The sequence below is a fragment of the Moschus berezovskii genome, chromosome 14 (genome assembly GCF_049115385.1).
Source record: "Moschus berezovskii isolate FMDL1 chromosome 14, NW_MosBer_1.0, whole genome shotgun sequence".
Classification (NCBI taxonomy): Eukaryota; Metazoa; Chordata; class Mammalia; order Artiodactyla; family Moschidae; genus Moschus; species Moschus berezovskii.
The window spans coordinates 33711303-33732358 of NC_142473.1; the positions used below are offsets into that span (position 1 = coordinate 33711303).

The following is a 21056-nucleotide window of genomic DNA, read 5'->3' on the forward strand; positions in this document are numbered from 1 at the left end:
TGGAAGTAAACTACGCTAGACAGCAAAGCACTGTCTCAAATTTTGGAAACGTGTGAATTTCAGGGATATCCTGAAATTTTTTCTCTGTAAAAATTGAGTCTACACAGCTCCATGAATGAATTTTTCTTCAGGAATTGCTAAATTAAAGCTAAGAGCCATCTATGGTGGTTTAATTCTGAATTAAAATAGGGTTGGCAATTTGTGAAGTATTACTAAAGCTATGTGCTTTTGAATGGATAAAGTTGATAAAACATTTTTGTTACTCGAATTATATTTTTAAATAGGGACAAAATTTAATCACTGTTAGTAAAAAATTTCATGCACAAATTTCTGATTTTCCTGTGACTGCTATTTTTTATGGCATCTTTAAGTTAATTTTATTTATACTGAGCATTTAATAGGCTTTCTGATTTTGTAAACTATATAGGCTTATATTTAGGCTAGAAAATATAATATCAGTCCTAATGAACTTTACTAAGGTACATAATTTTTAAACAAATATGTCTTGGATGCTTACTGAGTTTCAGTTACTAGGCTAAGCAATGGAGAAGGCAATGGCAACCCACTCCAGTACTCTTGCCTGGAAAATCCCATGGCCGGAGGAGCCTGGCAGGCTGCAGTCCATGGGGTCTCGAAGAGTTGGACACGACTGAGCGACTTCACTTTCACGCATTGGAGAAGGAAATGGCAACCCACTCCAGTGTTCTTGCCTGGAGGATCCCAGGGACGGGGGAGCCTGGTTGGCTGCCGTCTGTGAGGTCGCACAGAGTCGGACACGACTGAAGTGACTTAGCAGCAGCAGGCTAAGCAATGGGGTTATATAGAAAGTCACACACACACACACTCCCTGTTCTCCCTCACTGAACTGAGTGAGTCAGTGCAGAATGCAGACAAGTTAAACAGGCAAATACAATACAATGTGTGGTCAGTCACGTTGACTCTTCGTGGCTCCATGAACTGTAGCCTGCCAGGCTCCTCTGTCCAGGGAATTTTTCCAGGCAAGAATACTGGAGTGTGTTGCCACTTCCTCCTCCAGGAGATCTTCCCTATCCAGGGATCCAACCCTCCTCGCTTGTCTCTCCTGCATTGGCAGGAGGATTCTTTACCAGTAGCGCCACCTGGGAAGTGTGATAGAGCTGTAATAGGGAAACACAGAAAAGGGATGTCCAGAAAGACTTCCAGGGGGAAAAAAAGCTTCTTCTTTGAGACCAGAAGAATGAGTAGGAATCAGTTCCAACCCGTTTCAGAAGATTGTTCCAGGCAGAGGAAACAGTAAGTACAAGGCAGCAGAGGAAAGGCGGCTAGGTGTGGTGGGAAAGCTGAAAGAAATGCGGAGCTGGGGAACAGAGTGAGGCCGAGAAGCACTCAAGATACGATGGAGAGAAGTATGCAGGGCCCAGATGCTGAAGGGTCCAGAGAGCCTCAGTATGCTTTGGGGCTTTGGGGGATTGAGCGTTTAGAACAGGGTGGTGGTTTGATCAGATTTGCTCTCTGCAAAGATCACTTTGAGAGCTCCGTCAAGAATGGTTTGGAGGGAAGCAAGAGTGACCGCAGGGAACCAGTTGCGTCAGTGTAGACATCCGGGATGGACGTCGCTAATGGTCAAGAGATGGGACTGCGAAACTCAAAAAAGGGGAGGGGGGGTGGAACTTGAGAGATCCAGTGTTAAGGGGGCATAATTTATAGGACTTGGCATAAGGAATACTGATATTTAAGAAACAGGAAGATTAAGAAGGTGAAGGACCCCCAGTTTGGGCCGAGCGAGGTTCGCTGTTCTAGGCACGGAGCCTCCCACGCCCTTTCCTCTGCCTCTTCCTCTGTCTCAACGCCCACGCGGCCAGCTGGAGCTGTAACCAACAAGAGGAGGGAGACCCCTCTCTGCTTACAGCCCGAGCTCTGCGCATGCCCAGTGGGTGCCATGCGCCGAGCCTGCGCAGTCGGGGAAATTCGGGCCCTAGGGATGCCCGCCTGCACTTGGCCTGCAGACCTGCGGCGTCCACAGCGCTACCTTCCCGCGCGGCCCGCTGCCGCTCACTCCCGCCCCTTCCGTGTTTTGGTCGCGCACGGGTTCCGTCAGTCGCAGCGGTGATTGGCTGTTAGAGGGATTCGAGAGCGACGATTGGCTGTCGTTGGCCGTCACTCAAGCGCCCTCCCGGAGATGGTGCGAGGTAGGAGGGGAGCTGGAGAGACCCGGGAGCTGACTGACGGGAGGTAAGCAGGGGATACCGGGGATGGCGGGGCAGCATCGGTCTGTGCTTTGGGCCGGCTGCCGAAGCCAGGCACTTTTCCGGTCGCTTCGGCGAGGCGCTCTCTTGCTGCTCGGCCACGCTGTTCAGCCTGGCGCCTGCAGCGCCCCCAGCCCCCAACCCCGACTTGCTTTCCAGTCTGGGGCTTCGTTGCGGCTGAAGCACGATCGCCGCCACGCCTTAGGGGGAAGCCAGCGGGGCTGAGAGGGGAAGGTTTCGCCGCCCGAATTTTCCTTCCTTCTCTCCGAATTCTACCTGTGCTCTGGGGGCCCGGTCCCCACCGCTAAGGGCAACCTTTCCTGCTTCGCCTGCCGCCGCGGTTTCTCCCTGTCCAGCTTCCCTCACCGGGCGCTTTGTTTTTGGTCGTTGTTTAAGCACGTCAGAATCTTGTCTCTTCGGCCAAATTGTGAGTCCTTAGAAGGTTCCGGACCTTGGTCCCTCTTTTCTTGCATACCATTCAGGGTTCATGGGTGCCTTGCGTTGCAATTTATACTCAAGTATTTGCTCGTTGCTTCTGACTATGATTCCTTATGAAAGGAAGGGTTAGGAATCCTTCGGGTTTTCCTTTTGTTGATCCTTTTGTAGCATTCGTTCTTAGATCGTCTAATTCTTAGAAGCAAGGATATGAAGAGCCAACACTTGTTGAGTTAGGCAAAGCATTTTAATATCCATTATGTGTTTTAATCCATAAATCAATTCAGTGAAACAGGCATGATTATTCCCGTGTTAATAATACATGGGAAACCCGGGCTTAAATAACTTGCCTAAGATCACAGGGCTAGTAAATGTTGGAGCTTTCTAATCATATTAGTTGAATCCCTCATCCACTGCTGTGATATTAATATCCTGTTTTACATTTAAGGAAACAGGTTCAGAGAAGCTAGGTGATTTGTCCAAAAGTAACATAATATTATAGATTTACTTGAAGATTAAAAGAGCTCATAGTAGGTGTGTGCTGGCTCTGCAGTTAGAACTGAAGAGAGCACAGACCAGGCTTTCTAGGCGCTCACAGCTTATTGGAGGAAACTTACAAAATAGCTACTCAATAAAGCCTGCTTTGGGTATTGTGTATATGGATATGACGTCTTTGGTGAGGAGGGAATCAAACATAAAAAGGTAAGACAGGCAGACGGAGGAGGAGAACGGAGCCATGCTCCCTGGCTTTGAATTCTGTCTCCATCACTTCCTAGCTTTGCAATCTTGGGTAAATTATTTAACCTATCTGAGCCATTTCCTCATTTTTAAAGTGGGATAATCAGGCTGCCTACTTCAATAGAATTGTTGTACTAATGAGTTTTTATAAATATAAGACACTTAGAACAGTGCTTGGCATGTGCTTGCGTGCATGCTTAGTCATGTCCGCCTCTTTGCCACCCCATGGACTGTAGCTCTCCAGGCTCCTCTGTCCATGGAATTTTCTAGGGAAGAATACTGAAGTAGGTTGCCATTTCCTTTTCCAGGGGATCTTCCCAACCTGGAGATCAAACCTGCATCTCCTGTATTGGTAGGTGGATTCTGTACCACTGAGCCACCAGAGAAGCCCAGGTTTCTTATACCGTCTGTGCTGCTATGTGCTGTGCTTAGTTGCTCAGTAATGTCCAATTCTTTGAGACCCCGTGGACTGTAGCCTACCAGGCTCCTCTGTCTGTGGAATTTTCCAGGCAAGAATACTGGAATAGGTTGCCATTTCCTTAAGGCTTCCTTAAAAAGGGGGTTTTGGTACTTCCCTGGTTGTCCAGTGGTTAAGACTCCATGCTTCCAAGGCAGAGGCTACCTTTTTGGTCCCTGGTCAGAGAACTAAGATCCCACATGCCATGAGGTGTGGACAAAAAAAGAGGGAGGGGTTCCTTTGGTAACTAGTTAGATGTAGTCGGTTCTTATACTTGTGAGTATGAAAGATTTTATACATTTTGTATTTTCTGGGGTTTTCCCCTTTCATTGTGTACTAAAGTTCTTTTTCAGAGTTCCCACCTCTCTCTGAAAGGCCAGGAGGAGCAATACTGCACTCCCTTCCTGGGTTCCACAGTGAGAGTTGGTGAGAATCCTCAAAGAGGTGATGATGCTCAGGGGACAGAGTCAGGGCCTCTTAGTGTCTTTTCTTCCCCCAGAGATTTTTGTTTGCAGTGTCACCTGTCATTCTGTGTTTTGTTTTAATGAGGGAAACTATCCTTTTATTGTTCCTTAGACTCTGCTTCTGGAGGCCCCATCACAACTGGGCTGCTGAGTTAAAGGGCAGATTTCTAGTCCTAACCCCAGCATTCCCAAATCTGAATCTCTAGGGCAGGAGCTGGAAACCTCTGCATTTGTGTGCATGTTAAAGGTTGAGAACCTTTTGTTTTTTATTCAGCTTTCTTCAACGAATGTTTATTACCCGCCTAAGTGTGCCTAACACTTTGTACACCCAGTATAAACTGGACAGACATTGCCTCTTATGTGAAATAGAATTGACATTTTTGTTCAGAGGATATTAGGGCAGTGGTGAAAGCACCAGATAGGTTAGGCAAAAGGAGTATGTGTGGCACTTCATAAGTCTGATGGAGTGCTTACGATGTGATCCAGTGAGAAATAAGGAGCTTCTAGGGTCATCTGTGTGCATAGGAAAAATATGGACTTTGGAGTCAGCCTGACCTGACCCTACCCCTGGTGTGTGATCTTGAGCAAACCAGTTAACCTCTCCAGGCCTTATGCCCTTATCTACAAATGAAGTTAAAAACTGTACTTCCCTCATGGGATGGTGTTCGTAATTAGATGACACAATGTGCTTAGTAGGTGCTTGGCATATAACAGATTAAAAGCAGAAGGGTTTGTTATCCCCATTCTGAGATAAGGGTGTTCAGGAATAGAAGGGTTAAGCTTATTTGGCCAGTATCACACAGCTAAGTAGGTGGTGGACAAAGGAGTCTGAATCTGAGCTCTGGGTCTTCAAAGCCATCTTTTTGAACCTGAGCATTGTTCTGCCTCCTGTAGGAGTAATACCTTCTTGATGGGTTGCTCTGAAGCTCCTTGAAAAAGTGTCTGTTAAAGTTCTTAGCTCAGAGCCTGGCACATGCTCAATAATGTCAGTTTGTATTCTCCATTCCCAAGGACACCAAACGGCTTCGAGGGGTCTGAAGAACTGCTACTCTGTCCCTACTGAAAAAGCACAGCGTTTCTCACCGGTCACTGAAAAATATCTCTTGGCTCTAGGCTGGCTGGCTGTCCCGTGTTAACCCCCAGCAGCACTTGGGTGGAATCCTTACAGATGCTGATTTCTTCCTCCTCTAGGGTGAAGGCCATGCCGCCTCCTGGGAAAGTTCCCCGAAAGGAGAACCTGGGGCTGCAGTGTGAGTGGGGGTCCTGTTCCTTTGTGTGCTCGGCCATGGAGGAGTTCTGCGAGCATGTCACTCAGCACCTGCAGCAGCACCTGCAGGGCTCCGGGGAGGAAGAAGAGGAGGAGGAGGACCTGCTTGGTGAGGAAGCAGGACACAGGAAGGGGAAAGAGCTCAAGGGATGGTGGAAAATCTGACTCTGCTTGCCACAAAGGGAGAAGGCAGCCAGTGAGAGTGGTGGTTTATTTTCCTAGTTATGCTTTTTTAATTTGTTTATAAAAACATTGTAGACTCATTCTGGAAAACTCATTCAGCAAGGATATGTGGAATGAACCTTTCCTCTTGCCATTAAAAGTCAATTAACTGACAGTACCTTAATAAACATTCTTTTTGACCTCTCTCTGCATGTATATATGTAAATTAGATAGGATTTTATTCTTGAAAAAGGATCATATTGTACAAGCTGTTGGCAGTCTGCTTTTTTCACTCTCTGGCAGTGTTTTTATTTATTTATTTTTTACTATGACCCCCAGTTAGGAATGCATTTTATGTCACAACCCTGTTGTGAAGTTAAGAAATACTAAAAACAATCCTTTCCTTGATTAAATTCTCTCTGAATTGTTCTATTTTATTGTCTTTAGTTAAAAAGAAATCGTGATTTGCAATCCTCTCAATTGATTTCACTACCCACTAATGGGTCACAACACAGTTTGAAAAAGAACGTACAGAGACAGCTCTCCTTCCCCACCTCACATTCCATTTGAATCTAGTGACTGTAACCTATAACTAATAGCTTCAGAAGTCAAGTAATATGTATTCAGAAGGGAAATTAGGTGATTATTATATTTTTAAAAGTACCTACTTTTCAAAGCAAGTAAACCTCTATAGAGCACTGAAAATTTGGTGCTTAGAGAGATAGGAAGTAGACTGGAATAGCCTTCCTAGAGATAGGAAGGCTGGATAGGCCTTCCTAGAGAAGGCTGAACTTGGGCAGAATATGGGGGAAAGAAAGACCTATGGTTTGACAGGAAGGAGTGGGAGGCATCCCAGGTTCCTCAGAGAACAGCAGAAACTCCAAGCCACAGTAGCAAATGCCAGCCACACCTGCTGTGTCTGAGTCACTGGCACTGGGCTGTGCACACACTGTCTCCCTGCCTGGACCACGCTTCCTTTCCACCTGGTTGTAGTTTCATATTTATGCATGTGATTATTTTGATGTGTTTTTCTTCCTGACTGAAAGCTGTGCAAGGATAAGAACTGGGACTCTTTTTTGTACTCGTTATTGTATTCCCAGTGCCTGGCATGCAATTAGTAGTCATTAAATGCTAGCATTTGCTAAATGAACTCCTGGTATACCAGGTCATCCCAGCCTGGTCCCTTGCTGCTAAGTGGAAGGAGAGCTTTGGAAAGTTATCAGTTGCTTCCTTCTAAACCCCTTTTTGCAGAGGAAGAATTCTCCTGCTTGTGGAGGGAGTGTGGCTTCTGTTCTCCAGATAATTCTGCTGATCTCATCCGCCATGTCTACTTCCACTGCTACCACACCAAGCTGAAACAGTGGGGACTGCAGGCCCTGCAGAGCCAGGCTGACCTCAGCCCCTGCATCCTGGACTTCCAGAGCCGCAACCTCATCCCTGACATCCCCGACCACTTCCTGTGTCTGTGGGAGCACTGTGAGGTCAGCAGACAGAGCCAGGAGTAGGGATGGAGAGGGGTTGGGGATCTTAACTCAAGACTCCTTAATCCTTTCTGGGATACACTGTATTCCTGAAGTTCCTGCTAGTAACTTTCCTTCTTTTCTGGATAGCCCCTTGCTCAAACTTTCCTGTCCCCACCAATTAATTTGGGAGAGAACCGAGAAGCCCCCTCTGGACACCTGGGAGTGGGGGCCCCTCCACCCTCCTCAGTCCTTACCTCAGATTGCTCCTGGCACAGCACTCCTTTGACAATCCCGAGTGGTTCTACCGGCACGTGGAAGCGCACAGCCTGTGTTGTGAATACCAAGTAGTCGGCAAGGACAACAACGTGGTGCTCTGTGGCTGGAAAGGTAGGGCCACTCTTTAATTTCTGGCTTCTAAAGAAACTTTGGGGTTGCTAAGGGACCAGGGCAGCTAGGGGTAGGACCAGTCCTGCAGGGCAGGGTTGGCTGCTGGCTGGAGAGACTTGGGGGTGGCTGGAGAGACTTGGGGGTACCAGACCCTACTCTGGGGGTTTGTGGCTGGACCTGACTGGGCCTTCCTTCCTAGGCTGTACCTGCACCTTCAAGGACCGCTTTAAGCTTCGAGAGCACCTCCGCAGCCATACCCAGGAGAAGGTGGTGGCCTGCCCCACCTGTGGGGGCATGTTCGCCAACAACACCAAGTTCTTAGATCATATCCGTCGCCAGTCCTCGTTGGATCGTAAGCGATTGAAGAAGGGGCATAGGTGCAGGCTGTCCTACTTGGGGTGGTGGCTGGGGGCACGTTTTCAGGAGAGGGGGCCCCGAAGGTATATGCAGATTAGCTGTATCTATCTTGAGGGCTCAGTCACCTGGCACAGTCTCTGCTGATGGGGACTCATTAGACATTGGCACTCCATGCTTACTCTGTGCCACAGCTCTTATCAGTGAATCCTCGCAGCGGCCCTATGAGGTAGGCTTCTTATCCCCCGTTTTTGCAGATGAGAAAACTGAGGCTCAGATTAAATCACTTACCTGAGATCACACTGCTAGTAAGTGGGAAAGCCAGAATTCTAATTCAGGTTCTCTACTCCAAGTCCCACGCTCTTTCCGTGATACTAGGTCCATCCTTAGTTCCCTAAGCTCCCCTCTTCTTGGGTGGTTTCCCTCTGCCTGTGGGGGGTTCCCCTCTCCCAGCATGCTCTCCTCCTCTCTACCACCGCCCTGTCTCTACCTGTCTGACCCACTACCTGCCTGTCTGACTACCTGTCTGACCCACTGCAGAGCAGCACTTCCAGTGCTCTCATTGTTCCAAGAGGTTTGCCACAGAGCGGCTGCTGCGGGACCACATGCGGAACCATGGTGAGTAGCCGACCACCCCTACCCTCCGGGCCTGCCCTCCAAGCTCCCGCTAACTCTCCAGTCACAGCCTCCTCCCTGCCCCTCAGTGAACCACTACAAGTGCCCTCTGTGTGACATGACCTGCCCACTGCCGTCCTCCCTCCGAAACCACATGCGCTTTCGCCACAGCGAGGCCCGTCCCTTTAAATGTGACTGTTGCGACTACAGGTAAGAGGAAGCGGGATGGGAAATCACAAAACTTGGGTTCCAAGATCCCCCATGCTTTCTGATCCCTCCTGATCTTTCTTGGCAGCTGCAAGAATCTGATTGACCTCCGGAAGCACCTAGATACCCATAGCAAGGAGCCAGCCTACAGTTGTGATTTCGAGAACTGCACCTTTAGTGCCCGGTCGCTCTACTCTATCAAGTCGCATTACCGAAAAGTGCATGAAGTGAGTGGGGCTGATGGTAGGGAGGGGCCGGCAGAAGTGTGGGGGGTCCCTGGGGAGGGGGGAAGCTGGCCTCACTCTCCCCTCCCCACCAGGGAGACTCAGAGCCGAGGTACAGATGCCATGTGTGTGACAAATGCTTCACAAGGGGCAACAACCTCACTGTGCACCTTCGCAAGAAGCACCAGTTCAAGTGGCCCTCAGGGCACCCCCGCTTTCGGTATGTCTCTCAGCCTCCCCCACCCAGATTCCTGCGTTTTTTCTTTTCAGCATTTTAAAAACCTTGAATCTGATGGTGCTCTGATGTCCACTATCTCCATTTAGGCTCAAGGAACCTCCAAAATATTGGTGGGGCAAAGAGTATGTTTCTAATTTTTGTATCCAGGAACAATTCCAAACCCAATAAATGATCCCAAAAGCCCTGCAGCCAGAACCAGAGCCCAGAGCGTGAACCCAAGGGTCCTAATCAGTAGCTTCATGGCCTTCTCATAAATCCTTTGACAGCCCTACTGTCCAACCCAGACAGTTCCTCACTCTTCCCTCCCCTCCCTTTCCTATTCTTTTAAAAAAATGTTTATTTATTGGCTGCATCAGGTCTCAGTTGCAGCACACATGATCTTCATTGCAGCCCTGCTGTGAAGGCTTCTAGAGAGAAGTGCAGGCTTCTCTCTAGTTGTGACGTATGGGCTCTCTAGTTGAGGCGCATGGGCTTAGTTGCCCTGTGCCATATGGGTTCTTGGTTCCCCCACCAGGGATTGAATCCCCATCCCCTGCATTGGAAGGTAGGTTCTTAACCACTGGACCACGGAAGTCCCTCCCTTTCCTTTCTGAGTAATGAGCCTTCTTGCCTTTTCTTCTAAATATTATAAAATAAAGACATTTTTTTTTGTCTTTAACACCCATCACTTAGAATCCCAGGGCTTCTTCCTTCTTTCCTATTGTCCCTTACCTCGCCAGTCTCCAGACTGTGTCTGCTCCCCATCCCCACCGTGTCCCCTGCCCCTGCTTGCTATGTCCTCCGTGCTCCTCCTTCACCAGGTACAAGGAGCATGAGGATGGCTACATGAGGCTGCAGCTGGTTCGCTATGAGAGTGTAGAGCTGACCCAGCAACTGCTGCGGCAGCCACAAGAGGGATCGGGCCTGGGAGCATCCCTGAATGAGAGCAGCCTTCAGGACATCATTCTGGAAACAGTGCCCGGAGAGCCAGGACCCCAGGAGGAGGCTGAAGAGGAAGGTGGGGGCAGTGAGGGCATAGCCCTCCCAGCCTCTCAGGACACGTCCAGCCCTATCATCCACGTGGTGAACCAGACCAACGCCCAGGGCGAGCGGGAGGTCGTCTATTATGTGCTGTTCGAAGCCCCGGGAGAGCCCCCACCCGCCTCTGAGCCCCCCTCGGGGGGCGTCATGGGAGAGCTTCAGGGAGCAGCTGAGGAGCCAGAAGTCCGGAAGGTGTGAACGCTGCTGGCCCAGAATTCTGCTGAGCCAGAATGGTGGCAGCGCCCCTAGTGGGCAGTCCTTGTCAACGGATACCTTTAGGAGTGATGCTGAGAGCAGTGTGGTCCACTCTGGAGCCAGCTTGCGTCACTAGGCCAGCTGAGGGACGTCCTTTTTCTGCCAGTCCACATTCTTTGGTGATCCTGAAGAGTTTTGATTCTTTGAGGGGGGGCACCTTGGTTGTGTGTGTGTTCCTGTAGAGGGGGCTAGTGTCAGGCTTAAAACCCTAATCCCCTAGACATGCTAGAACAGGGATGAAAATCCATAGTCAGCTCACATCCATTCCTATCTGTAGGGGTCCTTGGACCCAGGGATGCTAAGTAACTGATCCCTCCAAGGGCCCTTTCCTCAAAACCAGCCAAGGCATTTCCCTCTGAATGGTTCCTCTTATAGCCCCAAGGACTTTCATGGTTATCCTCAGGGATGGTATTGGAGGCACTGAGTTTGTGCATAACAATTGTTTTTGGTAATAAAAGAAATGTGTGGGCCATTACTCATTTCTTCTTCCTTACATTTGGTGGTATTAACTAGGTAATGAGGAGATGCCACTGCCCAGAAGTGGAGCAGAATAATTAGGCTTGTTTCCCTTTTAGTGACTGGGGTTTGTTTTGTTTTTAACTGACGTCTTGTTCCCTTCCTCCCTCCCCCTCACCCTACCTTTGGTGAAACTTCTACATTTCCTCTCAGAACATTTACCAAGATGGAGGTTCCAGGCATAGGCCAGCAGTGGGCAGTAGAACACTCTGGAATGGACAAGTGGAGCTCAGCAGGGAGACGGAGCACCTGACCACGACCATACTCAGTGCTGGTTAGAGCCCAGCGCTTCTGGGGTAGGGGTTCTACAGAGGCAGCTCTGGGGGTGGGGAGTAGGGGTAGATGTGAAAGGCCCTAGGGAAGAACAGGTGCTTGGAGTCCCAGAACCAAGTTAGAAAGGTATGTGTCTGAAGGTGTGTTTTCCTGAAGAAAAGGGTCTGTTTTTTCAGTAGATTCTTAAAGGGGTTCAGTTCAGTTCAGTTCAGTCACTCAGTCGTGTCCGACTCTCCGCGACCCCATGAATCACAGCACGCCAGGCCTCCCTGTCCATCACCAACTCCCGGAGTTCACTCAAACTCATGTCCATCGAGTCGGTGATGCCATCCAGCCATCTCATTCTCTGTCATCCCCTTCTCCTGCCCCCAATCCCTCCCAGCATCAGACTCTTTTCCAGTGAGTCAACTCTTGGCATGAGGTGGGCAAAGTATTGGAGCTTCAGCTTTAGCACCAGTCCTTCCAATGAACACCCAGGACTGATCTCCTTTAGAATGGACTGGCTGGATCTCCTTGCAGTCCAAGGGACTCTCAAGAGTCTTCTCCAGCACCACAGTTCAAAAGCATCAATTATTCGGCTATCAGCTTTCTTTATAGTCCAACTCTCACATCCTTACATGACCACTGGAAAAACCATAGCCTTGACTAGATGGACCTTTGTTGGCAAAGTAATGTCTCTGCTTTTTAATAAACTATCTAGGTTGGTCATAACTTTCCTTCCAAGAAGTAAGTGTTGGAACCCTTCAAAATATGAACCATTTTTTTAGGCTTGTTTAGTCACATCTTAGCTTCTGTGTCCACTCTTAAGAGACTCTGCCACTCTTAAGAGGTCAAGGAAATACTCTCAGGGGGCTTGGATGGGCAGGAAGCTATCCCCCCCTTCAAAGATTAAATGTAATTCTTACTACAAAAACCTACTTTTTTGTGTGCCTGTTGCTGAAAGAATTCGGAAAGAAAAGTCAGTTAATTCCATCAGCTATTCCCTGAGTTCTTCCTATAGTTCAGGCACTGTGACGGGTGCTTAGGATACAGAGATGGATAAACGCAGGCAGGACCTGCCCTGGAGGGACTTGTACAGAGGTGAGGAAAGACCTAAATGAGTGGCCGGTCAGGGTTCATTGAGGAGACTCAAAGAAGGAGCTGACAGTATTACTTGGGCAGGGCTCAGAAAGTGCTTGGGCAAAGAAATGAATTGAGCTACCATCTATAAAGGGGTGGCAGGTTATTCCAGGCAGAAGAGACTAGGTTTGAAATTTAAAGAGGGACTTTGTGGTCTCAACCACTGAGGGCCATAGGTTGTAGAGAGAAGACGGAAAGAATGCAAAGCCACCCAGAAGGACTGCATCAAGATTTAGAATGGTGATTCTGGCCATGATGGGGAATGAGAGAGCAGGCCGACAGAAGTTAAGGGGTTGCTGGAGGAATTCAGGCAGAAATCCTGAGGGCTTGGGCTTTACGGTCAAGTCAGTATAGGTGTTCATTTGCCTTTGCAAGAGCCCCTTCAAGAAACACCAATGTGTTCATCGTATAAAAAACTCAAAATGGGTTAAAAACCTACATGTAAGGCCAGAAACCATAAAACTACAGGAAAACAGAACACTCAGACATATATTGTAGCAACATATTTTTAGATCTGTCTCCTAAAGTATAGGAAACAAAAGTAAACAAATGGGACCCAATTTAAAAAAGCTTCTGCATAGAAAAGGAAACTAAACAAAATGAAAAGACAACCTACAGAGAGAAAATATTTGCAAATGATACTCAGTATCCACAATATATAAAACATGCAACTCAACATCAAAAAGAAAAAATTAAAAATTGGGCAGAACTGAATAGATATTTTTCCAAAGAGGACATGCAGATAACTGTTACGGAAATTAAGATGGAGGAAGTCTTGTTCAGGTTTCAAAGACAAGAAAGCAGAGCAGGCCTCTGACCTTGCTTATGACCTGCCTTGACTTGCCTTGCCTGTGACGTGCCTGCTTGTGAATGCATACCAGTAAGTGCATGACACTATAGATAAGATAGAGGTTGAGTCTTAAAATTCTCTTGAGCCCTGAGAATCGCCAATTCCCCAGGACCTGAAACATTTCATAATTCACAAGATAAAACAGATAGCTTTGTAGAAAGGTTAAAAAACTAGAGCTGCATTTTTGCTTGTAAACATGATGATGTTAGTTTGAAGCTTGGGATTATAACAGGGAGTCCGCACAACTGCAGTTTGAAGTCTTACCTGGGACCTTTTCTCAGTTGGGACTCCAGATTGCTATTACACAGGACATCCCAGTGCTGTTTGAATCTGGATTTTAGTCAGTGCAGTGATGTATGTGCTGTTAACTTTCCTCTACTGTTTCTATTTCTCTTTTAATGATTGTATATTGAAAGTAAGTTAGATACTTCTCTATTAAGTATTAAATTGTTTATTTGTGTATAATGAGTGGTTTCTTTTGTTAAGGAATCCTTCAAACCTGAAATGAAACTTAAAACTTTCAGCAAAACAATAGCCAACAGGCATATGAAAAGATGCTCAACATTGCCAATCATCAGAGAAATGCAAATCAAAACCACAATGAGATATCATCTCACACCTATCAGAAAGGCTGTTATCAAAAAGAAGACAAATAACATGGTGAGGATGTGGAGAAACAGTTCACTGTTGCTGGGAATGTAAATCAGTGCAGCCACTGTGGAAAGCAGTATGGAGGTCTCTCAAAAAACTAAAAGTAGACCCACCATACCACCCAGCAGTTCTACCTGAGTGTATATCCAAAAAAACCAGAACCACGAATTCAAAAAAATACATGCACCCCAATGTTCATAGCAGCACTATTTGCCATTGCCAATATATGGAAGCAGCCTAAATGTCCATCAATAGGTGAATGAATCAAGATGATGTAGTATGTAGGTAAATACACACATATTTATACAGGAACACTACTCAGTCATGAATGAAATGTTGCCATTTGCAACAATATGGATAGACTTGAAGGATATTGTACCAAGTGAAGTAAGTCAGAGAAAGATAAATACTGTATGATATCACTTGTAGAATCTAAAAAAGTAACAAGCTAGTGAAAAGAAGCAGATTCACAGATACAGAGAATAAACGAGTGGTTACTAGTCGGGAGAGGAAAGTGGGAAGGGACAAGATAAGGGTAGGGGATTAAGAAGAGACTTCCCTGGAGGTCCAGTGGTTAAGAATCTGCCTTCCCATGGAGGGGACGTGAATTTGATCCCTGGTCTGAACTAGGATCTCATATGCTACAGAGCAACTAAGCACGTGTGGCAACTGCAGAGCCTGCCAGCTACAGTGAAAGATCACGCGTGCTGCAAGGAAGATCCCACCTGCCCCAATTAAGACTGGACACAGCCAAAAACAAACAAAAATATTTTAAGAAAAGAAATACAAACTATAATATATGAAATAAGCCATGAGAGGAAATTCTCTGGTGGTCCTGTGGTTAGGATTCTGTGCTTCCACTGCTGAGGGCCTGGGTTCAATCCCTGACCAGGGAACTAAGATCCCACAAGTGGCACAGCCAAGGAAAAATAAGCTACAAAGATATACTGTACAACACAGGGAATATAGCCAATATTTTATACTAACTATAAATAGAGTATAACTTTAAAAATTGTGAATTACTATATTATATACCTATAACATACTGCACATTGACTATAGGTCAATAAAAAAATAAATAACTTTATAAAGAAGGCATTGAAAAGGTAATTTATAAAACTGGCAACACAGAGGAGAGAGGAAAAACGAGTGAAGACTCCATAAGCAAAGCTACTGCATCTCCAGGCTCACTCCTCTAAGATCCTGTGTTAATTTGGCTACCCCACACCCTGTCCCTCCACTAAACAAGTATAATTCTGGTTCCCTCATTAGGCCTTCAGATAGTTGAAGCAACAGAAGTTCTTTGGGCTAAGTACCCTCAGTTTCTTCTAAACTTCCTTGTGTTGTGTGGTTCGGGGTCCCCATTCCATCCCCACGTCCTCAGGGCCTATGGTTTTGGTAGGTATACCATGTTCTCAGTTTATTATGGAGCCACTGCCCTCTGAAATCCCTAAGCCTTTACATATGTTATTGCCCAAACCATGCTTCTTCACTTCGCATGTCTGCAGTGGTGATCTTGGGCCTAACAACAGGCCCTCGTGTTTATCCTCATTAAATTTTGACTTGTTAGACTCAATTGACAACTGTCTCAAAGTGGCACGTTAACAGGGCCAAAGGCAAACCCCCAAAGAAAAGTCAGTTAGAGCCCTTTCTCCTAATCAAGACCAGATGAAGACGGGGACTGGCTAAGACTGTGCTCCTGATGCATGGGACCTGAGTTTCATCCCTGGTCAGGGTACTAGATCCCACAGGCCTCAACTAAGTGTTCAGATGATGCAACTAAAACTCCCATATGCTGCAATCAAAGATCCCAAGTGCCACAAGTAAGACCTGGCACAGCCAAATAAATAATTAATTTTTAAAAATTATTTTAAAACAGACCAAATGAAGACTAAAACCTCTGAGCCCTGAAAAGAGTGTGGTGCCCCGTGATGCCCCATTCTTGTGTATAATTCAAAATGAAAATATTAAACCAGGAAGCAAATATAAGGAAGAATAGTATGATTATGCTTTCACAAACATATATTTATAACCTATAAAATTCTGGCATCAATTTTTTCTTTCATTTTTTTGGTGCCCATGTTTTGTTGGTGTTCTAAGCAGTAGCGTGGGCTGCCCCTTGAGTGGTTACTCCAGCATTTACTGATGCCATTCATTCCTCAGCTGAGCAGAGCTTTCAGGGCCAGGACAGCACCCCAGGAAAAGGGCCTTGCCTACCAGTCGTATGAGTCACACCCACACCAAATCCCGTTGCTCCGGCTGGACCATGGGGGCAGCAGAAGACATTTTGACCGGATACTGTATGATTCTAGCTCTCCAGGAGGAGGGGATCCAGGGCTCTGTGTGCCTGGGTTAGAAAGTGCTAAACTGGAGAGACGGAGTATTGAGTCTAAGCAGTCAGATGCCTGCCACCTGACAAGTCAGCAAAGCTGAAATTCAAGAACAGGCAGAGGCAAATTCAACACAACCAGACACCTTTTTGAAGCAGATATCATCACCCCTGGAGCAAAAGAAGAAGAAAGAAAACTGGATTGATCCCCAACCATGATCTGCCAGCCTGGACATGAATTGCCTAGGGTCAAGGAGGAAGGTAATTAGAGCAGCCGGAGATGGGTCGTGACATCAAAACTGGACACAGAGGCCCTCGGAGACTAGTTAGAGTCAAATAAAGTGAACCTCTGAAGATTAGAGGGCAGGAGGGAAAGGTGGTCAGAACAAAGGGATATTTTTAAGGTTTTTTTTTAAAAAAGCTGAGGTAGAGTTAACTTACAATGTTGTGTTAATTTCTGCTGTATAGCAAAGTGATTCAGTTATACATATGTATACATATATATGTATATATATATATGCATTTTTTTTTCAGATTCTTTTCCATTATGGTTTATCACAGTTCAGTTCTGTCGCTCAGTCATGTCCGACTCTTTGCAACCCCATGAACTGCAGCACGCCAGGCCTCCCTGTCCATCACCAACTCCCGGAGTCCACCCAAACCCAAGTCCATCGAGTCAATGATACCATCCGACCATCTCATCCTCTGTTGTCCCCTCCTCCTCCTGCCCTCAGTCTTTCCCAGCATCAGGGTCTTTTCCAATGAGTCAGCTCTTCATATCAGGTGGCCAAAGTATTGGAGTTTCAGCTTCAGCATCAGTCCTTCCAATGAACACCCAGGACTGATCTCCTTTAGGATGGACTGGTTGGATCTCCTTGCAGTCCAAGGGACTCTCAAGAGTCTTCTCCAACACCACAGTTCAAAAGCATCAATTCTTCCATGCTCAGCTTTCTTTATAGTCCAACTCTCACATCCATACATGACTACTGGAAAAACCATAGCCTTGACTAGATGGCTTATCGCAAGCTATTGAATATTTTAATACTTTCCTGTGTTATACAGTAGGACCTTATTGTTCATCCATTTTATATATAATAGTTTTCATCTACTAATCCCAAATTCCCATCCTATCCCACTCTATCCCTCCCTCAACCTCCCTTTCCTTTGGCAACCACAAGTCTGTTCTGTGTTTCTTTGAGTCTGTTTCTGTTTTGTGGATAAGTTCATTTGTGTCATATATGTCTCCACATATAAGCGATATCATATGGAATTTGTCTTTCTCTTTCTGACTCATGTCACTTAGTATGATAATCTCTCAGTCCCTCCATGTTGCTGCAAATGGCTTTTTTTGGGGGGGAATGACTTAGTAGCATTACCTTATATGTAGGTACCATATCGTCTTCATCCACTCATCTGTCAATGGACATTTAGGGTGTTTTCATGTCTTGACTGTTGTGAATAGTGCTGCTATGAACATTGGGGTACAAATACCTTTTTGAATTATAGTTTTCTCCAGATGTATGCTATCATGTGGTAGCTCTATTTTTAGTTTTTTAAGGAACCTCCATAGTATTTTCCATAGTGGCTGCACCCATTTACATTCCCACCAACACTCTAGGAGGGTTCCCTTTTCTCCACACCCTCTGCAGCATTTGTTATTTGTAGACTTTTTAAATCATGGCCATTTTGAGGTGGTACCACATAGTATCATTAGTTTTGATTTACATTTCTCTAATAATTAGCAATGTCGAGTATCTTTCTTGTGCCTATCAACCATCTGTATTTCTTCCTCGGAGAAATGTCTATTTGGTCTTCTTCCCATTTTTTGATTGGGTTGTGTGTGTATGTGTGTGTGAAAAAAGACATTTTTAAATGGAGCTATTAAGAGTCTGGAGTATGTCCACAAGGAAGCAAGCTGTTGAGTGGAGACAGAGGTCATTGGAGTAGCAGAGACCAAGGGAAATAAAGCATTTTGAACACCTACTAGCTGTGGCCTTTCTTCTCACCCTCCAGTGAGTAATCTGTGTTAGGAGCAGGAGACAAGGTCACAGAGAAAATCTGGGCAGACACCTGGTCTCAGGCCGGTTCCATGCAAAGGGTACAAAGGGGTGTGGTGGGGGTTCAGGTTCTAGGAAAAGAAAGATGGCAAGCTGACACTGGGAGGCAGAGGTGTGTGCATTCTCAAGGAACGAGAGACAATAACTTGGGCAGAGAACCTTGACATTCTGCACCTTTGAAGAACCCCTCATTTTCTTCTTATCAAAAGGAAATGGCAGTACATCACAGGTAAGAGATGGAGAGAGAAATATCACACTTTATTTATTTATTTTTTCTTACATTGAAGCCCAGTATCTTGGTTTTAGTTTCTTCTAATGGGACTTACATGTAAGCAACCGTTATGACATAGGAAAAGTTGTTCAGAATTTATGTCTCTGACACTCAAGCACACTTAAGCTATTTCACAACTGCATTACTCTCTATTACACAGAATGTCTTGCAGTAAACTGAAACTGAAGTCGCTCAGTCATGTCTGACTCTTTGCGACCCCATGGGCTGTAGCCTACCAGGCTCCTCTGTCCATGGGATTTCCCAGGCAGGCGTACTGGAGCAGGTTGCCATTTCCTTCTCCACACACTTTAAAAATATACTTCAATATTGCTTGATTTCTATTATATATGTTATATTCTTATATTTTTAAACAAAGTTTTAAAAGTTAATTTAGTTTTGGCTGCACTGGGTCTTGGTTGCTGTGTGTGGGCTTCTCATTGCAGTGGCTTGTCTTGTTGCAGAGCATAGACTCTAGGCAGGCGGGCTTCAGTAGCTGCAGCACTCAGGCTCAGTACTGGTGCCGTGTGGGCTCTAAGGTGCTGGGGAGGCACATAGGCTCAGTAGTTGCGGTTGCGTGTCCCGGAGCATGCGGACTTCAGCACTTGCAGCACTTGGGCTTGATAGTTTCAGCTCTTGGGCTCAGTAGTTGTGGTGCATGAGCTTAGTTGTTCTGTGGTGTGTGGAGTCTTCAAGGACCAGGGATTGATCCCATATCCCCTGCATTGGCAGGCAGATTCTTGTCCACTGCACCACCAGGGAAGTCCTAACAATAAAGTTGGTTGTTTTTTTTTTAAGGTAACATCAGGGACTCCTTGTAGATACCACTCCACTGCCTGGACTCAGATGCCTCCACCCATCTTTACTACCTGCCTCCAACAGCTCCCTCTTCACCACTCTCTCCCATTTCCCCAAGTAGACAGCAGAGGGTCCTTCCATTGACAAATACACTTGATGATAATATATCCAAAGATGAGAGACTGTCCTGGTGAACCAGAAACCTGGGGTGGTGGAAGCAAAACTGAGTCAGTTCCAAAGTCCTCAGTCCAATTTCTGCCTAGCTCCCATAGGATCCTGATACCTTTCCCTTTCCCCAGTAGGTCCATAAATCTCCTTATCAACTGCTTTTCCCACAAATCCCTGCCCAGAGCACCCTGTGTCTGCTTGATTACTTCCTAGCACTAAGCTGAGATAGGAATTTTCTGCTTCTGCCTTGCTCCTCATAAGCCAGTTACCATCAACACTTACCTATGTGGGCCTAGGGAGCCTGTCCTGGATGGAGGCTGTCTTGGTGGTGATGGGAGGGGAGATTCTGGAATGGAAATTGGGGAGGACCCTGGAAACAGAAGAGGATCAATGGCAGGGAATGGAAGAGGTTTATTTGAGGAAAGGGGGAAGGGTTCATTGAGGCACTGAGGAAAAGTCCAGGTAGGAGATTGGAAGTTTATTTGCGGGATGAGAAATCAAAGTGTACTCCCAGACTAGCAACATCAGCATCACCTGGGGACTTACTAGAGATGCAGATTCTCTGCCCCCATCCCTGATGTTGAATCAGAAACTCTGAGGGGTTGGGGACCATGATCTGTGTTGTAAGGACCCCTCCAGGGGATACTCACATGTGCTAAGCTTGAGAACCACTATTCTCGAGTTACAAGGCCTCTTCCAGGAGTTAGAGGTGTGCATACTATGGAATCAAAAGTCCTGCCTGGGAAGGTATACGGAGGGAGTTGGAGGTATGTCCCAGACTGAGAGGGGTCTACCCTAGTGGACCTCTAGAAGGTTGGAAAACTTTTGTATCCTAGAAGGGGAAAGAGCCTGTGTAGGAGAGTGGAGATGGATCTGCTTCATAAACTGGGAAGGTGGCACTACCAGGGACTGAGGAAGCTTGACGTTGTAGATCAAGTCATGGTTCAGAATGTGTAGTCTTGAATTTGGACCCCTGGATCCACCACACGAGTTGTATGACCTCACACTAGTACTTGACATTTCTTAGCTTCAGTTTCCTTATCTGAAACATGAGAGGATAATTACTGGCCTTAGTGGTCCAGTGGCTAAGACTCCACGTTCCCAGTGCATGGGGCCCAGGTTCAATCCCTGGTCAGGGAGTTAGATCCCACATGCCACCAGAACTAAGAGTTTGCTTGCTGCAACTAAAAAAAAAACAACCATACATCCTTCTGGCAGCAAATAAATACCTTCATGCCACAGTGAAGACTGAAGATCCTGCCAGTCAGAGCTAAAACCTGGTGGAGCCAAATAAAACAATCATAGTGACAAACACTGGCCTCTGAAGTTGTGAGGACTGGTTAGACTGTTCAGTCAACAGATAGCTACAGAGTGGGTTTTCTGTGTACAAGTTCTGGGAATTCAGGGGAGAAAGAGAGAGACCCGGCTCCTTCTTCAGATCTCATAGCCCTAAGGTGAGAGCCGAGTACATAGAAGACGTTCAGCAAATGTAGTTTCCTCTCCTTTGCCAAGGAAA

At 46.4% G+C, this 21056-nt stretch overlaps 1 protein-coding gene across 1 annotated transcript; it reads left to right on the top strand.

The window, feature by feature from the left end:
- Positions 1-1153: 1153 nt before the first annotated feature.
- On the top strand, positions 1154-10592 carry HINFP (histone H4 transcription factor). The gene is made up of 10 exons (XM_055423177.2): positions 1154-1272; positions 5511-5695; positions 7000-7229; positions 7487-7598; positions 7798-7950; positions 8493-8570; positions 8657-8777; positions 8863-9001; positions 9094-9218; positions 10037-10592. Exons 1-10 carry the CDS (start codon positions 1163-1165, stop codon positions 10452-10454), a joined length of 1671 nt encoding a protein of 556 aa, XP_055279152.1. The 5' UTR covers positions 1154-1162; the 3' UTR covers positions 10455-10592.
- The last annotated feature ends 10464 nt before the right edge of the window (positions 10593-21056 follow it).